This window comes from Corvus hawaiiensis, chromosome 28 (genome assembly GCF_020740725.1).
Source record: "Corvus hawaiiensis isolate bCorHaw1 chromosome 28, bCorHaw1.pri.cur, whole genome shotgun sequence".
Classification (NCBI taxonomy): Eukaryota; Metazoa; Chordata; class Aves; order Passeriformes; family Corvidae; genus Corvus; species Corvus hawaiiensis.
Genome location: NC_063240.1, coordinates 6,697,202 through 6,714,723, shown reverse-complemented (window position 1 = coordinate 6,714,723; position 17,522 = coordinate 6,697,202). Strand labels below are relative to the sequence as shown.

Genomic DNA, 17,522 nt, shown 5'->3' with positions numbered 1-17,522 from the left:
CGACCCCAGCGGCAAAAAAAGGGTCAAACGCAGGATAACAAAGGAATTGTCCTGGAACAGCAAAGGGACCATCCTGGGACAGCATAGGGACTGGCTGGGGGGGCAGTGAAGGGCCCGACCCCAGGGGCAGCTCAGCCATCACAAACATCACAAGATTAGGACAGGGACGGAGCCTCAAGCCGGTTTATTGCCCATTCCTGGCAGCACTCGTGGCTCTGCGCGGCTGGGGTGGGACAAGGGATGGGAGCAGGCTCGGGACAGGGACAGCGGCCCTGTCCTGCTGGTCACGGCCCCACCCAGGGTGTCCCCGAGGCCGGCGGGCTCCAGGCGCTGAATTCCCCGGAATCCGCGAGGTCCTTGGTGGCCACCTGGACGTGGTGGAGGGTCCCAGGCTCCAGGTCCGTCAGGGTGTGGGATGTCAGCTTGTATGGCCCCACCTGGGGACAGCGGGGTCAGGGGCACGGACACACCAGCTACAGCCACAGCTGTGCCTCAGTTTACCCAGCGTTGGGGCAGTACCGTGGTGGGGATGGAGTCGTTGTCCCGGGAATAGCGGATGTGGTACTGGAGCGGGAAATACTCTGGAAAGGGCCAGGATGATGGAGGGCTCCACTCCAGCAGCAGCTTCTGGGGCTCCCCAGGGATGGGAGAGACCTGCAGGGCCTCGGGGGGGTCTGGCTTTACTGGGGAGACAAGGAATGAGAGAATTCCAGAATGGATTGGGTGGGACGGGACCTTGAGGATCATCTCATCCCACCAGGGACACCTTCCACTATTCCAGGGTGCTCCAGGCCCCATCCAGCCTGGCCTTGGACACTTCCAGGGATCCAGGGGCAGCCACAGCTTCTCTGGGAAATCCATCCTAGGGCCTCACCACCCTCACAGCCAAGAATTCCTTCCCAATATCCCATCTAAATCCTTTAGATTAAAACCATCCCCCTTGTCCCACCACTGCATGGAAAAAGTCACTTTCCTTCCCTTTTAGATGAAGGGGGGGGTGGGATCCAGCATGGGGTCATTGGATCCTGCCCTTGTATTCCCCTGTGAGCTGTGCAGGGACAGTCTGAGCCCCAGCAAATCACTGCACTGATGATCCCACATCCCAAGCAGGAGAGAGCCCCAAAGGACACGCCAGGGTGAGACACGAGGGTCCTGCAGGGGACCCCGGTGTCCCCCATCCTGTAGCACTCACTGATGTTCTCCAGGAGGAAGGGCAGGATTCCGGAGGCAGCTCCCAGGGGGTTCCGGGCCGTCACGTTGAGCTCGTAGGGAGTGAGGGAAAACACCTGCAGGTCCCCAAAGGAGCAGCTCCGTGGGCCCGTGAGGGTGCACTCACCTGTGTCTGTGCCGTGCCTGGGGACACAGGGACAGCAGCCCAGGGCTGGGTGACATGGGGGGCTCAGCTGGGCCAGGGCTGGGTGACAGAGGGGAGGCTTTGGGGACCCCCACTGACCTGTAGGTGGCCACGAATTCGGTGTCCAGCAGGGGGTCGGGGCTCAGCCCCCAGGAGCAGTTCACAGCCTGGGGGTAGCTGGTGGCCCAGCACTCAATGGCCGGTTGCGGGGGTGGGTCTGGGGCAGGGGACAGGGGTCACCCCACTGCCAGCACCCCCAGGGACCCCCGGTCAGCAGCGGGGTCACGGCGGGGCTGGGGGATCACTCACAGCCCAGCCGCAGGCAGATGGTGGCCCAGGTCTCGCCGGTGACAGGGTGGTGGCAGCTGTAGTGGCCCTCGTGGGCCAGGCTGGCATTGGGCAGGGCCAGCCCCGGGGCAGGGGACATGCCCAGGACAGTGCCCCCCCGGCGCCACTCGGCCGCACCCCCTGGGCACGGCAGCAGCACCTCGGTGCCCAGGGGCCCGTGCTGAGGGGTGCAGGGGCCTGGGGGACACATGGGGACACAGTGGGGACACAGCCATGGCAGGGGCAGGGACACTGCCTGAGGAAGGGTCTGGGCCTCCCTGGGCCCCCCAGTGCCATTCCCAGTGTCCCCAGTCCCCCGCCTCTGCCCCTGGGCCCCCCATGTCCCCAGACCTCCAGGGTCCCTATTCCTCCATCACCAGTCCCTCCGTGCCCATGTTCTGTACCCCCATGTCCCCCCTACACTTCTGTCCCTAGAGACCCTGTCATTCTGTCCTGTCCCCTCAGTGTCCCAAATCCTCTCCATCTTCAACCCCAGTGCTCCCAGTCTGCCCAGTCCTGCTGTATCCAGGCTCCCCAGATCCCCCCAGCCTCCATCCCAGTCCCCCCAGTCCCCCATACCTCTGTTCCCGTTGTCCCCATGCCCAGTGCTCCCTGCCGTGCCGTTGTAGGGGACGGTGCAGGCAGGTGCCACCAAAGCCACGACCCAAAGCCAAAGCCACCTCATGCCAGGAGACTCAGCGGGGCTTCCCAGGCACCTGTGGGGACAGGCAGGATGGTCATACCCCAGAGCAGGGGACAGCAGGGACACCAAAGGTTCCCAGGGATCTTGGGACATCACCCTGGAGTCACCCCACACTGCTGTGCCTCAGTTTCCCTGCTGGCCCTGCCACACACCCTGCGGAGGGATGGATTCCAAAAGGGTCAGATCCTACAGCCAGGAAGGAAAGGGGGTGAAAATTCCCGCTGTTCCCACAGTTTCCCAGGGGGACCTGCAGCCACCCCTGCAGTCCCACACCTGGAATCAGGGTTTGGATCCCTTGGGTGGCCCCCACCTCCATCCAGGGCAGACCTGTCCCTCACAGAGACCCCCAAAGCCCAGCCTGGGGGCCCAGTTGAGCTCTCTGCTGTCCCCAAGCCCGGCACCACAGGGACAGGTCCTGCCCTTGTCACCTCCCGCCACAGCCATGGGCTGGCTCAGCCCCAGAGGGGACATGCTCCGCTTTCCCTGGATTTGGGGTGCCCCAAGCCCGGCGCTGTGGGGTCACCCCACACCTCCAACACCCCCCACTGTCCCCAGCCCCGAGGGGATCCCAGTGCCCCCAAACGCTCACCGCAGCAGGGCCATCTGGGACCGCACTGTTCCCGCCGGATCCCGGCGCTTCCCAGCCCATTTCCTCGCAGGAAGTGCCGTTCCCGTGGGGACGGACCCGTTTCCCTGCGTGCTGCCACCGGGATCCCCACGCCCCGCACCCCTGGGAAAGGCATTCCAGCCCTGGCCAAGAGGGTTCCCACCTTTCCCATGCCACCATTCCTTCCCTTCACGGTCACCCCTCCCCTCGGGGGACCGCAGAGCTGGAGATGGTGGCACCGATCTCCTGCAGTCCCCAGGTCCCCACAGCCCCCCGTGCCCACGCCGGTGCCCCCAGAGAGAAGCCACCCCGTTGGTGTGACTATAAATAACTTTATTGCTGCTGTGCTGGGGGTGGGGTGGGTGCCAGTGCCAGAGACTGCCCGGACAAGCAAAGGGACACAGAGGGTGCTGTGACAGACCTGTCCCCCCCTCCCCATGCCACCCGTGCTGGCAGGGGCTCATCTGCCCTGCTCCTGCAGCTGCTGCATCCTCAGGATCTGGCACAGGAGTCTCTGCACATCCTCGTCCATGTGGCCCTGGGGTAGAGGAGACTTTGGAGCAGGGACATCAGGGAGGCTCCATGCGTGTCCCTGGGCTGGCACTTGGCTCGGCCCCTCAGTTGCCTCCTGTGGATGGCAGGTGGCCCAGTCCCCATCCCAGTGTCCCCAGTTGCCCCCAGCCCTGTCCCCAGCTCACCTGCACAGCGTAGAGCAGGTGGCTCCGGTACAGCGTCACCACCTTGCTGTGCCTCGTCTCTGTCTCCTGCAGCACAGGAAGGGGATTTGGCCAGAGGGCTGGGGGCTCATGGGAGCCCCGAACCCACCAGGTGGCACCTGGTACCCACCTCCAGCTTCTCCTCCAGTGCTCGGATCTGGGCCTGGAGCGCGGCTGTGTTGGGCGGGGACTGTGGAGGCCCCCCAGATTCGGGGAGGGCGTTCAGGGCTTCCTTCAGCCTGAAAACCTCCTTGGAGAGCTCCGTGATCTGCACAGGGCACAGGGTTACAGGGTGCTCAGAGAAGCTGTGGCTGCCCCATCCTTGAAGTTTCCAAGACCAGGTTGGACGGGGCTTGGAGCGCCCTGGGACAGTGGAAGGTGTCCCTGCCCATGGCAGGGGTGGAATGGGATGAGCTTTAAGGTCCCTTCCAACCCAAATTCAGTGACTTCTCATGTGCAGCTCCCAGGCCACCATTCCCCTCCAAGCAGCCCCTCATGATTCCCTGAGCCCTACCTTCCTGTCCCTGTCCCTGACCAGCCGTGCCGCATCCTCGGCGTGGCCGTGGAGCTCCCGCAGCCGCCGCGCCTCGTCCTGGGCCTGCTCCAGCTGCTTCTGCGCAGCGCCCAGCCTGTCCTCGGCCGCCTGGCGCTCGCTCTTCATGAACAGCGCCTGCCGCTGCACGCGGAACACCTCCTCGCACGTCTTCTCGTGCCGCCGCTCCAGCTCCTGCAGCCGCCGCGCCAGCGCCGCCGCCTCCGCCCGCAGCCCGGCCTCGGCCGCCTCATGCTGCGCCCGCGGCACGGCTGCCGCCAGCTCTGCCTCCAGCCGGGCGGCCTCGCGGGCCTTGGCCTCGGCCGCGGCCTCCAGCTGCGCCAGGCGCTCCCGCAGGGCCTGCGCCTGCCGCAGCCGCGCCGGGGCCTCCTCCTCGTGCTCCCGCAGCCGCTCCCGCAGCGCGCCCAGCTCAGCCTCCCTGCGCGCCAGCACGGCCCGGAGCTCTGCCAGCTGTGCCTCGGCCTCCTCCTGCTGCCGCGCCAGCTCCGCCGCTCCCGCCGGTCCCGGCTCCGGCGCTCCTGGCGTGTCCCGCGGCCTCGCCTCCAGCTCCCGCCGCAGTGCCTCGGCCTCAGCCTCGGCGCGCCCGCAGCGCTCCAGCAGCGCTTTCTTCTCCCTCGACGCCTCCTCCGCAGAGGCTCCCGGTGAGGCAGCAGCCTCCGCAGCCTCCAGCCGGGCCTGCAGCTCCTTCAGCCGCCGCTCCCGCTCCTCCAGCTCGGTCTGTGCCTGCTTCAGGGCCGCCTGTGCCTCCACCAGCTCCGTGCCCGGCTCCCGCTGGCCAGAGGGCGAGGAGGAGGGGGATGTCTGCACCCCCAGCTCGTCCAGCACTGCCTTGCACTCGCCCCAGGCCCAGGTTGGCCCCTTGGTGGGATGTGGTCCCACGCTCCCCTCCGGGATGGGCTCCGAAGCCCCGCGCTGCCCATCCCCTCCAGCCTGCGCCGTGGCCTCCCTGCCCTGCGCCCGCAGCCGCTCCAGCTCCCGCTGCAGGGCCCGGTACAGACTGGCGGGCACCACGTCCCCCAGGGCAGGGGGGCTGCTCTCATCCCGCTCGTAGTTCTCCAGCACCTGCCGAGAGACCATGAGGCCACCGTGGGACAGGGGGCAGGAGACAGAGGGACAGATGGATGGACAGAGGGGGACATGCCTGGATTTTCTCCCTTAGCTCCTTGTTCTGCACGGTCAGGGACTGCACCTGCCCCTGGAGTGTGGCCAGCAGCTCCTCGGCCGAGGGGCTCAGCGTCTTCTTGGAGAGCAGCAGCTCCGCTCCTGTGGGACAGAGGGACCTGGAGCTGTGCCCACCTGTGCCCCTGCTGCCCAGTGCCACCTCCCGAGGTGTCCTTGGGAGGCCAGCAGGACCCTACCTGGGAACTCAAGTGGGTCTCCCTCCTCGTCCTGCAGCGTCTCAATGTCGTAGCTCGTGTTCTCCTTCTCATTCTGGGGGTGCAGGGTGCAGGTGACCCCCCTGTCCCCAGCCCTGGGCACTGCCAGCTGTGTCCTGCCCACACCCACCTCCAGTGAGGACAGGCGGCTCCGCAGAGCCTCCACCTCCTTGCCCAGCTTCTCCTTCTCCCCATCCTGCACCGCCAGTCGCTCTTCCAGTTCCCGGATCTGTGGGGCAGGACATGGCAATAGGGTCCCCTTGGCTCCTGCCAGAGTCCTGATGGCATTCCCAGCACCGGGACCCCTTGGACAGCTGAGGTCACCTCCAGGCTCTTCCCTGGCCTCACCTGCTTCTCCATGGAGCGCAGGGAGCTTTCGTCCAGCTCCGCCCGCTGGCAGGGCCCAGGGAGAAAACAGGGAGGGATGAGTGCTGTCCCCATCCCCCCTGTCCCCTCTGCTCCCCAGGGACACGGTGGCCTCTCCCTGGGACCCTGCAGCCGGTACCTCCCGTCTCTGCTTCTCCTGCTGCTCCAAGCCCCGGATCTTCTGCAGGAACTGGGCCCTCTCCTGCCGCAGCCGCACGATCTCCTCGTAGGCGTCCCGGTCCTCCTGCAGGGAATCACAGAAAGCATCGAGTCCAACTCCTGGCACAGGAAACCCCAAAAATCCCACTGTGTGCCCGAGGGGGCTTGTTGGCACAGACCCCTCAATGAAGGAACCCCTCATCAAGGAGTGTTTTGCGCTGCTCTGCACCTGCCAAGCCAGGTGTGGACCTGGAAGTTGATGGGGACCCCCCTTTTACCTGGCTGGGGGTGCCCAGGGGAGGCAGAGGGGCCTTTCTCTTCCTCGGGGTGCTGCTCTTCTCCCTGACGGACGACTGGCTGGGCGAAGATGTCTGTGGAGACCCCAGGGCAGAGGGGACATCACACCCACAGTGCCCTCCCTCCTTCCTGAGCCAGGGGACCCTCCAGGGATGGGCAGCAGCCCCTCACCTGCGACGTCTGCTCAGTTGACTCCTCTTCTATGGGGCAGAGCAGGAGGGAAAGGAAATTGGGGAGATTTAGGGGCTCAGAGCTGAGGTGGGTACAGGGGCACCTCGGCTGGGAGCAGCACAGGCAAAGGCAGCCCCAAACACCCGGGAAAAGGGAACACATCCTCCCCAGCCTGTCCCAGCCCTGTCCTGATGGTGACAACCCCCAGTGACGGTGACAGGGAGCCCCGGGGTGTCCCGGCAGCCTCACCGCTGGCCCACGAGCGGCGCTGGGCCGCCTCCTGCAGGAGGTGCTGGATGAGGGCGTTGCCCGTGGCCAGCCCGTAGTGAGCGGCGTCGTGGCCGGTGGCGTCCACCACGGCCACGCGGGCGCCGGCGCTGACCAGCACCTCCACGGTGTCCACGCTGCCGCTCTCGCAGGCCAGCATCAGGGCTGTCCTGGGCACGGGGAGAGCGCGGGTGAGGGAACAATCCCTGCGGCCGCTGCCGGCCCCCAGCGCTGCAGCCCCACCTGCCCTGCAGGTCCCGGCTGTTGACGGCGGCCCCGCGGTGCAGGAGGTACCGGCACAGCTCCGAGTGGCTCATCTTGGCAGCCAGGATCAGCGGCGTGGAGCCGTCCTGGGCAGCGCAGGGGGGAGGATGAGCAGAGGAGGCTCAGATCCCCCCACGGGGCACCCGGCTCCCGATATCAGCCCAATTTCCGTGTCCCACCCCACGCTGTGCTGCACTGCGGGACAGCCCCACCCTGGCACAGCAGGACCAGGAGCAGAGGGACCTCACCTTGTCCTTGCTGTTCAAGGGAGCCTTGAAGTCACAGAGGATCTCGGAGCAGGAGATGCAGCCGCTGGCAGCTGCGGACAAGGACAGAGGCTGAGCACTGCCCCCGACGGGGACGTGAGCAGGACAGGGCTGGCACTGTCCCCACTCACCCGCCAGGTGCAGCGCGGTCCGGCCACTGCCATCGGCCACGTCCACGGGGCAGGAGGCCTGGGGGGAGAGCCTGGGTTACAGGAGGATGGGGACAGAGGGACAGACTGCTCGAGTGGCTCTGTGGTGTGGTGAAGGACGGGGGACTGACGGACAGACTCTGTGGTGTGGTGAAGGACAAGGGACAGACCCCCTGTGGCTCCCTGGTGCCCGGCAGCAGCACGCAGAGCTGGGAACCACCATGCCAAGGCACTGGTGAGGGAAGGGGGTTCAAGGACAGGGAGGACACTGCGCTGGCACAGCACCTTCCTCCCTCCCTCCCTCCCTCTGTCCCTCCTCCCTCCAGCCGTACCTGCAGCAGTTTGCTGACACACTGAGGGTGGCCGTGCTTGGAGGCCAAGTGCAGGGCAGTGTAACCTGGGAAGGGACAAACAGGTCAGAGCACGGCCAGCGGGGCTGTGCCAGAGGGGACGGCTTGGGGGACAGACAGAGGGACGGGCACACAGGGAGATCTGCTGGAACGGGGCTGAACAGGAAGGGAACAATCCCAGGAGCTCATCAGGCAGTGCTTGAGCTCCTTTAAGAAACTGGGACAATTTACAGCCCCCCAGGTGTGGTCGCCACCTCTGTCCCCTCAGCCCCAACACCTGCGGACAACCACTGGCCCAGGGGCGCGTGGTAGCCATGCCCTCACCCGAGCTGTCCTTGGTCATGGCATCCACGCCGTGGGCCAGCATTGCTTCCAGGCAGTCCACGTTGCCCCGTGTAGCAGCCAGGTGGAACCTGCAGCAAGACCAGGGGCTGTGGACTAGTGTCCCCTGTCCCCAGCCGTGTCGCCAGGGCAGGGCTCGGCACTCACGCGGATTTGCCCTCCGAGTCCAGCTTGGTGGGCACCAGGCCCTTGCGGAGCAGGAGCGACGTGACCCGCCCGGCATCGTTGTAGTCCACGGCCTGCAGCAGCTTCTCGTCGTTCTTGGTCCAGTCCTGGCTCTGCAACGGAGCCCAGAGGAGGCTGTGACAGCGTCAGCTGTGACAGTGCTGTCCCCAGGGCGGGCAGGGCTGGGCTGGGCTGGGCTGGGCTGGCTGTCCTTGTCCCCATGCCCGGAGTGCTCCACCCAGCCCTGTCCCTGGGGGTGGCCGTCTCCGTGTCCCTCTCCTGGGAGCTCACCCCCAGGTACGGAGAGTTCAGCTGGGACTGGTATGAAAATCCCCTGCAGGCCCCCCAGTCTGCAGCTCACAGAGCAGGGGATTTACAGACACAGCCCAGTTGAGCTGTGCCAGGCTGGGATTTGGGAGTGAGCCCGGCTGCCCTGGGGTTTGCTCCTGCCACCCCCAAATCCCAATACTAAACCCAGCCAGCACCCATGGGAGCCCCAACCCTGCCCATTCTCCCCGCTCCCATTCCCAGCTCTGCTTTGCTCCCGGTGGAGGAAGGGATCAAACCAGGGCGAGCACAGCTGGCAGCGAGAGCGGATCCCTGGGGATGCTCCAGCCTCCCGGGATAACGGGGCACAGCGCCATCCCCCCAGAACAGGACCGCGGCTGGATGGGGACTTGCTCTCCTGGTGCTCCCGCACATCCCTCTCCCTAAGGAGCGACCCGCAGCGGGACAGGACCGGGACAAGGACTGCGAGTCTTGGGTTCATCCCGCAGCCGGTGACGACAGAGCGGCTCTGGCTGCGGTCGCGGCGGCAGGAAATGGATGTCACCTTTCGGGAGCCGCTGGCACCTGTCCCGAACCCGCCTTTGCCCGCCGGGTGCCCCCCCGAGCCCCTCCAGCCCGGTGGGACCAGGGACAGGGAACAAACCAGTCTCCCAAGGCTCCTGGGCAAACTGGGAGGGTGGTGCCCGCTCCCCCCACCCCCTTGTCAGGCAAGGACAAAGCAGGACGGGGAGGACACGGAGGAGCCCCGGGATGGGGACGGGAATGGGGATGGGGGGTGCAGGTGGGGCGGGGGGGACACGGCTCAGCCCGCAGGACGCGGCCGGAGGGGAGCCGGGACGTACCGCGAAGGAGGCGGCGGCACAAAGGCAGATCTGCTTCATGGTGCTGAGCAGGAGGCGGCGGGAGGACGCCATGCGCCCCCCGCCCCCCGCCCCGGCCAGCACGGGCACCCCCGAGCCCGGAGCGCTCCGGCATCGCCGCCCGGGCGGGGGCCGGGGCTGCGGCACTGGGAGCCGGACCCGCCTCCCTCCACCCCCGTCCCTCCTCCTTCCCTCCCTCAGCATCTCCCGCTCCGTGCATCCCTGCATCCCGCCTCGGAGCGGGGACCAGCGCCCAGACTGGTCCCAGTTACAGTGGGAGGGGCTGGCGGGGGCAGCTGTCCCACCTCGTGCTCAAAAGCACCCCCAAACCAGGGCTGAGCATCCTCCTGCCAGCCACATCCTGTCCCCGAGGAGGGGACCTGGGACCCCCTGCCCTGCCCTGCCCTGGGGCCAAGGGAGGGGCAGAACCCCCCGCCTGCACCTCACGGCCGCTCCCAAGCACCCTTCAGGGAGGAACCCCAAAACGCAGAGGGTCCCCAGGCACTGTCCAGGCAGTCCCGGTGGCAGCAGGACATCGGGAGCCTCTCGGGGATGTGGCCAGGGCAATGTGGGGAAACTGAGGCACAGAGCACCCCGAGCAGGGGGGTCCCCTAGACTCAAGGTGAGGGGCTTCAACCATGTCCCCATGTCCCCATGTCCCCAACCCTGTCCCCCCCAGTGCACTGGGAACAGCGCTGTCCCCCTTTGCCCTCTGCGGCCCCGTGCCAGGCTGATGCTGAATAATTGAGGAGCATCGACAGGCGGGTTCCACGGGCTGTGGCAGCTGGCAAACCGGCACTTGTCGCCAGGAAGGGGACAGGGAGGGGGACCTGGGACCCGCTTCCCTCTCCTTTGCTCTGCCCCACTCTCAACGATGGCTCTGGGAGCACTGGGGGTGCACTGGGGGCTCAATCCCACCAGACAGGGTGGCAATGCCAACCTCCGTGGGGCTGCTGGCCTTGTGGTGAGCGACCACCCCGCGTCCCAGGGCAGGTCCCCGTGTCCCTGTGACGCTGGGGGCATCGTGGGGGAAATCCCCAGGTCCTCATGTCCCTGTGAACACCCCGGGGCAGGTCCCCGTGTCCCCACGTTCCCAGGAGTGGCACTCACATCCGCCTTCTTGAACCTGGCCTTCAGGCTCTTCATGGTGGCTCAGCCTCAGCCCTTCGGCACCTGCTCGGGGGGGATGGCCACGCTCGAGGGTCTGTCCCTGCCTGGGGACAGCTCAGCCCCGATCCCGCTGCTCCCAGCCCGTCCTGGCGTTCCCAGCGCAGCGCCCGGAGCTGGGAACCGGAGCCGGGGATTGTGTTACGGCCGCGGCTGCTGTTACAGCCCCGGGCAGCCGGGGGGGCCGGGTCGGGCTGCCTTTGGGGAGGGGTCTGCGGGCACCTGCCATGCCCGGGGACAGGGGACACGGCCCGGGGGGGCTGGGAGTGCGTGGGGAGGGCTGGACGCTGGGGGTTGGCACCCCTTGCCCATCCCAAACACCCCCTGCCCTTGGTGGCAGCTCTTGTCCTGACCTGACATCCCCTTCCTCGCCCCCGTTTTTTGCCAGCACCTCCTGTTCTTGTCAGCATCCCCTGCTCCTCCCTGGCACCCCTGTCCTCCCCTGGCATCCCCTGCCTCTGTCAGCACGCCCTGTCCTTCCCTGGTATCCACCGCTCTGCCCTGGCACCCCTGCCCTTGCCAGAACCCCCTGTCCTTCCTGCCTTGGCACCCCTGCCCTTCCCTGGCACCTCCTGGTTTTGCCAGCACCTCTTGCTCTCTCTGGCACCCCTTGCCCTTGGTGGCCTCTCTTGTCCGTCCCTGGCACCCCTGTCCTTGCCAGCACCCCTTGCCCATCTCTGGCGCCCCTTGCCCATCCCTGTTTCCCCCCGGGCCGGGGGTTCAGTGCAGGTGAGGCAGTGCCGGGGCAGGGTGAGGGCAGGCTCGGGGCAGTGACGGACAGTGCCGGGGCAGTGTCCGGGCAGTGCCGGGGCAGTGACGGGCAGTGCCGGGGCAGTGTCCGGGCAGTGCCGGGGCAGTGACGGACAGTGCCAGGGCAGTGTCGGGGCAGTGATGGAGCGGGGCCGGGGCAGTGTCGGGGCAGTGACGGAGCGGTGTCGGGGCAGTGTCCGGGCAGTGTCCGGGCAGTGACGGAGCGGGGCCGGGGCAGTGTCCGGGCAGTGCCGGGGCAGTGTCCGGGCCAGTGACGGACAGTGCCGGGGCAGTGACGGAGCGGTGCCGGGGCAGTGACGGAGCGGGCCCGGGGCAGGCTCAGCGTGAGGGCAGCCCCGCCTTGCCCGGCTCCAAGATGGCGGCGGCGGCCCCGGGGCGTGTCCCGCGGCCCCGGTCCCGCCCCGCGCTTCCGGCCGCGCCGCGGCCGCGCCGATGGCGGTGAATTACGCGGCCGGGCTGTCCCCATACTCGGACAAGGGCAAGTGCGGCCTCCCCGAGGTGAGCGCGGCACCACCCGGGGAACCCCCGCCCGCGCGGGGGAGCCTCCGCCCGCCCGCGGGGCCCCCCGCCCTCCGCGGGCCCCGCCGCGGCCCGGCGCGTTCCCATGGCAACGGCGGCCTCGGCCCCGGCGGGGACACCCGTGGGGAGCGCAGCACCGGGGAGGGAGCGAGCCCTTTGTGTGTCCCCAGCACATCCCGCCGCTCCCTCCTTGTGCTCCTCCATGGCCCTTTCCAGGGCCTCCCTGACCCCACCCAGCGGCTCCCTCCTTCTCCCCCCAGATCGCCCCCTGGCTCCCTCCACGTCCGCCCTGACCCCCAGCAGTACTTGAGAAGCTTAAAACAGGGTTTGGGAGAGGGACAGGGACAGGGACACTCAGGGGCCTGTCCGGTGCCAAGAGGGTGGTGAGGGGATGGAGACACTCAGGGCCTGTCCTCGGCCCTGTCCCCAGGAGATGGGGCTGGAGAAGCGTCTCAGGAATCAAATCCCGTGCCCACACCGGGGTCTCGTGTCCCACCTCCGTGGCTCCCGTGTCCCTCGCTGTCCCTCGGCCCTGCCCTGTCCCCAGAGCCGGTGGCACTGCTGGTGACAGCTGGGGCTGAGCACACGTGGGGTGGCCTCGGGCCGCTCCGGCCCTCCTGGAGCCCAGCCTGGGCCAGCTGCCTGTCAGAGCAACAAACTCCCCGTCGGTGTTGGCTGTTCCCGGCCGTGTCCCTGCACGGAGACGCTCTGGACAACGCTGAGTCTCTCCCATTAAATGCTTCTGTTGTTAAGGAATGCAAAATCCTTCATGGATAAGGAAGAATTGTTACTGGGGTTACTGGGGCTCTAGAATCATGGAATGCCAGAAAGGTTTGGGTTGAAGGGACTTGAAGGATCATCCAGTGCCGCTCCCTGCCATGGACAGGGACACCTTCCACTGTCCCAGGCTGCTCCAAGCCCCAATGTCCAGCCTGGCCTTGGACACTGCCAGGGATCCAGGGGCAGCCAGAGCTGCTCTGGGAATTCCATTACAGGGCCTCCGCACCCTCATGGGGAAGGATTTCTTCCCAATACAATCCACCCCCCACATCTCCCCATGGAGATCCATGCCCACATCTCTCCATCCCACACTGGTTTTGTGTCTTTTCCCAGATTTTTGACCCTCCGGAGGAGCTGGAGCGGAAGGTGCGGGAGCTGGCGGACCTGATCCGGAGCTCCTCCAATGTGGTGTTTCACACGGGGGCAGGGATCAGCACGGCCTCGGGGATCCCTGACTTCAGGTAAGGCCAAGGGCTGGGAGGGTGGCAGCTCCTCTAAGTCCGTCTTCCTTCCTGGAAAGCTCTGATTTACCCCAGACCTGCCCCATCCCTGCTGTCCATCCTGGATCCAGCTGCAAACACCCTTCTCCCTCTTGCACATCTCAGCTGTTCCCACAGAATCCCCACGTGTGCTGTTTGCATCAACCCCCAAAACCCTGCTGATCCATGAGCTCTGCTCCCATGGATGGGGCTGGCATTGCCCCTGGAGCTGAGCTCTCCCTCCCTGCTCTTCCCATGGCTGCAGGGGCCCCAATGGTGTCTGGACTATGGAAGAGAAAGGGCTCTCCCCGAAGTTCGACACCACCTTTGAGAACGCCAGGCCCTCCAAGACTCACATGGCGCTGCTGGGGCTGCAGAGAGTGGGAATCCTGAAATTCCTGGTCAGCCAGAACGTGGACGGCCTGCACGTGCGGTCAGGATTCCCACGGTACTTTCCCAGCCCCGTGCGGGGGGTTCGGTTCCCGAGGAATCTCTGCCCTGGCTGACACGGGGCGTGGAAGCTGGAAGGGGATAAACCAGCTGGAATTTAGAGGAGAGAGGTTCTGGTTCTAATCCAGAGGGTCGTGGAATGAAATCAGCCTCGGCTGTTGCTCTCTAGAAATGCTTCCAGCTGCTGTGTGCACACAGGACAAACAGGTTGTGGAATCATGGAATCATGGAATCCCAGGACGGTTTGGGTTGGGAGGGACCTTAAAGCCCATCTTGTTCCCCCCGCCAAGGGCAGGGACACCTTCCCCTATCCCAGGTCACTCCAAGCTCCATCCAACACCTGTCCCCATCCAGGTCCTGCTGGTTGTGACTCTCAGTGCCACCGGGAGCACCTGGGGCACTGAGGATCCAAGGGATTCCCTCTGCAGGGAGATGTGACGGGAGCCGAGGCTGGGAGAGCTCCACTCCCTGCGTGGAGGGGGCCGGAGTGGCCGTGTCAGAGTTGTCCTCAGAGGAACCTGAGCCTCGTGACAGCCGCAGCTCTGTCCTTCACAGACTCCAGCCTGTTACAAAACCCATTCCCAGCACTTAAGAGCAGCCAGCGATTGTCTTGGGAGGGAAAAGCGCTCGGAGCTGTTGGGAAAGGGGAGGGGAGAGCAGCTGAGTTCAAGGAAGAAAATAAACTGAAGGGAGTCATTGAGGCTTGAAAGATGCTGAGTGTGACACTGATACCTCTGGTGTTCTGTAGAGGGAGGTGAGGCCCTGGCACAAGTTTCCCAGAGGAAAATAGGATGCCTCATGCCTAGAAGCAAGGATGGAAACAGGAACAGGCCTTGGACAGCGCTCTCAGGGATGCACAGGGTGGGATTGTTGGGGTGTCTGTGCAGGACCAGGGGCTGAACTCCATGATCTTTGTGGATCCCTTCCAGCTCAGGATATTCTGTGATCCCTGGGAACAGACAAGGCCAGGCTGGACAGGGCTTGGAGCAGCCTGGGATAGTGGAAGGTGTCCAGGCCCATGGCAGGGGTGGCACTGGATGGGCTTTAAAGGTCCTTTCCAGCCCAGCCCATTCTGTGATTCCATGAGTCAGGATGTGCCTGAGGAGCATCGATGTGTCCTTGCAGAAGGTGCATCTCACAAACACCTTCAGCCAGAGCTGCTTCCAGGGGTATTTCCTGGGATTACAAGCCCCAAGTCCTGGCTCCTGCTCCCAGCCCCGTGTTTGTCTGTTTAAAATAAACAACCACGGGAAAAGGAGTAGGGAACGATGACAGAATTCCATGGTGCTCCCACACCCCAGAGCCACTGGCTCCTGTTCCAGTTCAGCCCAGCTCTGCCTCCCAAACAAAGCCTCTGCTTGAGTAAGAAGCACTGAACTGGGGCCAAACTGGGGGAAATCAAGTCAGTCCTGTCTCACCCAGCCTGGAGGAAGTTCCCAGTCAGCGTGGGGCGCTGAGGAAAATAGGGAGAGCACGGCTGTGTTTTCCTCTGGCTTCTGCTCTGAGCCTGAGGGGAGTTTTAGGAAAAACAGGTGTCAGAGGGCTGGAACAGCACAGGGACAGACAGGAATGTTGGGTGCTGGAAAAGCAAAGATCTGGGTGCTCCTGGGAGCAGAGATTTGAGTGGATCAGGAGCTGGAATCAGTGCTGCGGACGGAAGCATTAAAATTAAAAGGGCAGGACCTGCTGTCCCTCCCTCAGTCCCTGCTGGGAGATGAACCCATCCCCAGGCAGAGCTGCGATGCCGGGAAGCCCTTGAGGGTCCTGGGGAGGAGGGGGGGTTCCCCCAGGGCTCCCCACCCTTCCCCAGCTCACCTGTGCCTCTCTCCCACAGGGACAAGCTGGCCGAGCTCCATGGGAACATGTTTGTGGAAGAGTGCGTGAAATGTGGGAAGTACGTGAGCCCAGAGCCCCGGGGGGGCTTGGCTGGGACTTCCATCCTGGGATGGGGGCTTGGCTGGGATTTCCATCCTGGGATGGGGGCTTGGCTGGGATTTCCATGCCAGGCTGTGTGGGGGCCGTCCCAGCCCCTCCCTGAGCAGTCCGTGTCTCCGCAGGCAGTACGTGCGCGACGCCGTCGTGGGCAGCATGGGGCTCAAGCCCACGGGCCGCCTCTGCAGCGTCACCAAGGCCCGGGGGCTGCGGGCCTGCAGGTAGGGATCCCTCCTGGGATATGGGATGTGGGAATGACCCAACAGCCCCTCGGATTCAGGAGAAGCAGCCCAGGGTGTGGGAAGATCTCTCTGGGTGCTCTCTGTCCCTTCACAGTGTGGGACAGGGAGGTTGGGACAGGCTCTGGTCACTGTCCCCTCTGCCAGGGCAGCTCTGCTGCCCATTCTCCTGCCTTTTCCAGGGAAAACCATGATCCTTGTGTGTGTTTTTCAGAGGGAAGTTACGAGACACTATTCTGGATTGGGAAGATTCCCTGCCCGACCGTGACCTGACGCTGGCAGATGAAGCCTGCAGGTACTGACACTCTGCCCAGGAGCTGAACAGTCCCTTCCTACCCATCCATGCCCTGATCCTGGATTTCTCCTCCTCCCTGCAGGAAAGCCGATCTCTCTGTCACCCTGGGGACCTCTCTGCAGATCAAACCCAGTGGGAACCTCCCTCTGATCACCAAGAAGAGAGGAGGGAAGTTGGTCATTGTCAACCTCCAAGCAACCAAACACGTGAGTGAGCGTCCTACAGCTCTGCCCTGCTCCTTTCCCCTCCTGTCCCCTGTTCCAGGCCCATCCCAAGTTTGTCCCTGCACGTTGTCCCCTCCCAGGTGGCCTCTCTTAGCAGGCACACAGGCTGGGAGTCCCAGGCTGGAGGGTTTAAACTTGCAACTCCTGCTAAACACATAGAGATTGCAGGTAAATATTAGAATCATGGAAAGGGTTGGGTTGGGAGGGACCTTAAAGCTCATCCCATTCCCCCCACTTGGGCAGGGACACCTTCCACTGTCCCAGGCTGCTCCAAGCCCTGTCCAACCTTATCCACGCAAGTGTTGGGAGCAGAGTAAAAGCTCAGCCTGGAGCCTGCTGTACCCTCTGGGATTTACAGCCCGGTGGAGTGGCCACACACACGGAGCCCGTGTAGGTCATGCTCAGTTCCTGCTCAGTTCCTGCTCAGATGTTGGTGCCCTAATTGTTCAAAGTCTTTAAATACCCAGAGCTGGGGGTTCCTGGGATGTCACCAGAGCTCTCTTGTCCCTGTCACGCTCTGCTGTCCCTGGCTCTGTACCCACATCCCGTCCCCAGGCAGAGCCCCAGGGTCAGCTCACGTCCCGCCGGGAATGGGGACATCGCCCTGTCCCTGGGAGGGGCCGTTTGTCCCCTGAGCCGTGTCCCTGCTGTCCCAGGACCGCCAGGCCGACCTGCGCATCCACGGCTACGTCGATGACGTGATGACCAAGCTGATGAAGCACCTGGGGCTGGAGGTGCCCGAGTGGACGGGGCCGGTGGTGGTGGAGAGCGCCGAGCTGGCCACGGCCGAGCAGCTGCAGGGGCGGCTGAAGGAGGAGCCCCTGGCCCAGCACAACGGCGCGGGAACGCCGCACCCCGGGAAGGCGCCGCTGGAGCGCCGGGACGGGCTCAAGCAGGAGTGTCCCAGCCCGGACACGGGGCCGACGCCGGTGAAGAAGATGAAGGTGGAGCCTCTCCTCACCTGACCTGGACTGTCCCTGTCTCACCTGGGCTGCTTTTCCTACCGACTTTTTTTTATACCCTTAAATATTGTCCCTTTTTTTATGTCAGTATTAAACACACTTGAATTGTGGCTTGTGGAGCAGC

The 17,522-nt window shown here is 65.1% G+C and overlaps 3 protein-coding genes across 6 annotated transcripts; 1 reads left to right on the top strand and 2 right to left on the bottom strand.

The window, feature by feature from the left end:
* Positions 1–155: 155 nt before the first annotated feature.
* EBI3 (Epstein-Barr virus induced 3) lies at positions 156–3,201 on the bottom strand. Its single transcript, XM_048287661.1, has 7 exons — positions 2,974–3,201; positions 2,261–2,397; positions 1,664–1,879; positions 1,454–1,571; positions 1,193–1,353; positions 520–683; positions 156–437 (listed from the first exon to the last, which is right to left on the bottom strand). Exons 1-7 carry the CDS (start codon positions 2,985–2,987, stop codon positions 285–287), a joined length of 963 nt encoding a protein of 320 aa, XP_048143618.1. The 5' UTR covers positions 2,988–3,201; the 3' UTR covers positions 156–284.
* A 106-nt stretch (positions 3,202–3,307) lies between these two features.
* Positions 3,308–10,866, bottom strand: ANKRD24 (ankyrin repeat domain 24). 2 transcript variants are annotated; one of them, XM_048287649.1, is made up of 19 exons: positions 10,691–10,866; positions 8,415–8,545; positions 8,250–8,338; positions 7,908–7,972; positions 7,558–7,615; positions 7,409–7,479; positions 7,140–7,246; positions 6,879–7,066; positions 6,630–6,658; positions 6,440–6,532; positions 6,142–6,246; positions 5,985–6,029; positions 5,767–5,865; positions 5,619–5,691; positions 5,402–5,523; positions 4,222–5,322; positions 3,838–3,975; positions 3,690–3,755; positions 3,308–3,529 (listed from the first exon to the last, which is right to left on the bottom strand). In XM_048287649.1, exons 1-19 carry the CDS (start codon positions 10,724–10,726, stop codon positions 3,452–3,454), a joined length of 2,694 nt encoding a protein of 897 aa, XP_048143606.1. In that variant the 5' UTR covers positions 10,727–10,866; the 3' UTR covers positions 3,308–3,451. The 2 variants fall into 2 exon arrangements, with proteins under 2 accessions (XP_048143606.1, XP_048143605.1); XM_048287648.1 differs by lacking the exon at positions 10,691–10,866 and adding an exon at positions 9,563–9,720.
* Positions 10,867–11,927: 1,061 nt separating this feature from the next.
* Positions 11,928–17,508, top strand: SIRT6 (sirtuin 6). Of its 3 annotated transcripts, XM_048287660.1 has the most exons (9): positions 11,928–12,016; positions 13,151–13,278; positions 13,562–13,744; positions 15,581–15,640; positions 15,789–15,899; positions 16,132–16,212; positions 16,295–16,418; positions 16,517–16,604; positions 17,093–17,225. In XM_048287660.1, the coding sequence occupies exons 1-9, from the start codon at positions 11,951–11,953 to the stop codon at positions 17,131–17,133; spliced, it is 882 nt and encodes a 293-aa protein (XP_048143617.1). In that variant the 5' UTR covers positions 11,928–11,950; the 3' UTR covers positions 17,134–17,225. The 3 variants fall into 3 exon arrangements, with proteins under 3 accessions (XP_048143617.1, XP_048143616.1, XP_048143614.1); XM_048287659.1 differs by lacking the exon at positions 16,517–16,604 and having other exon boundaries at positions 15,804–15,899; positions 17,093–17,508; XM_048287657.1 differs by lacking the exon at positions 16,517–16,604 and having other exon boundaries at positions 17,093–17,508.
* The last annotated feature ends 14 nt before the right edge of the window (positions 17,509–17,522 follow it).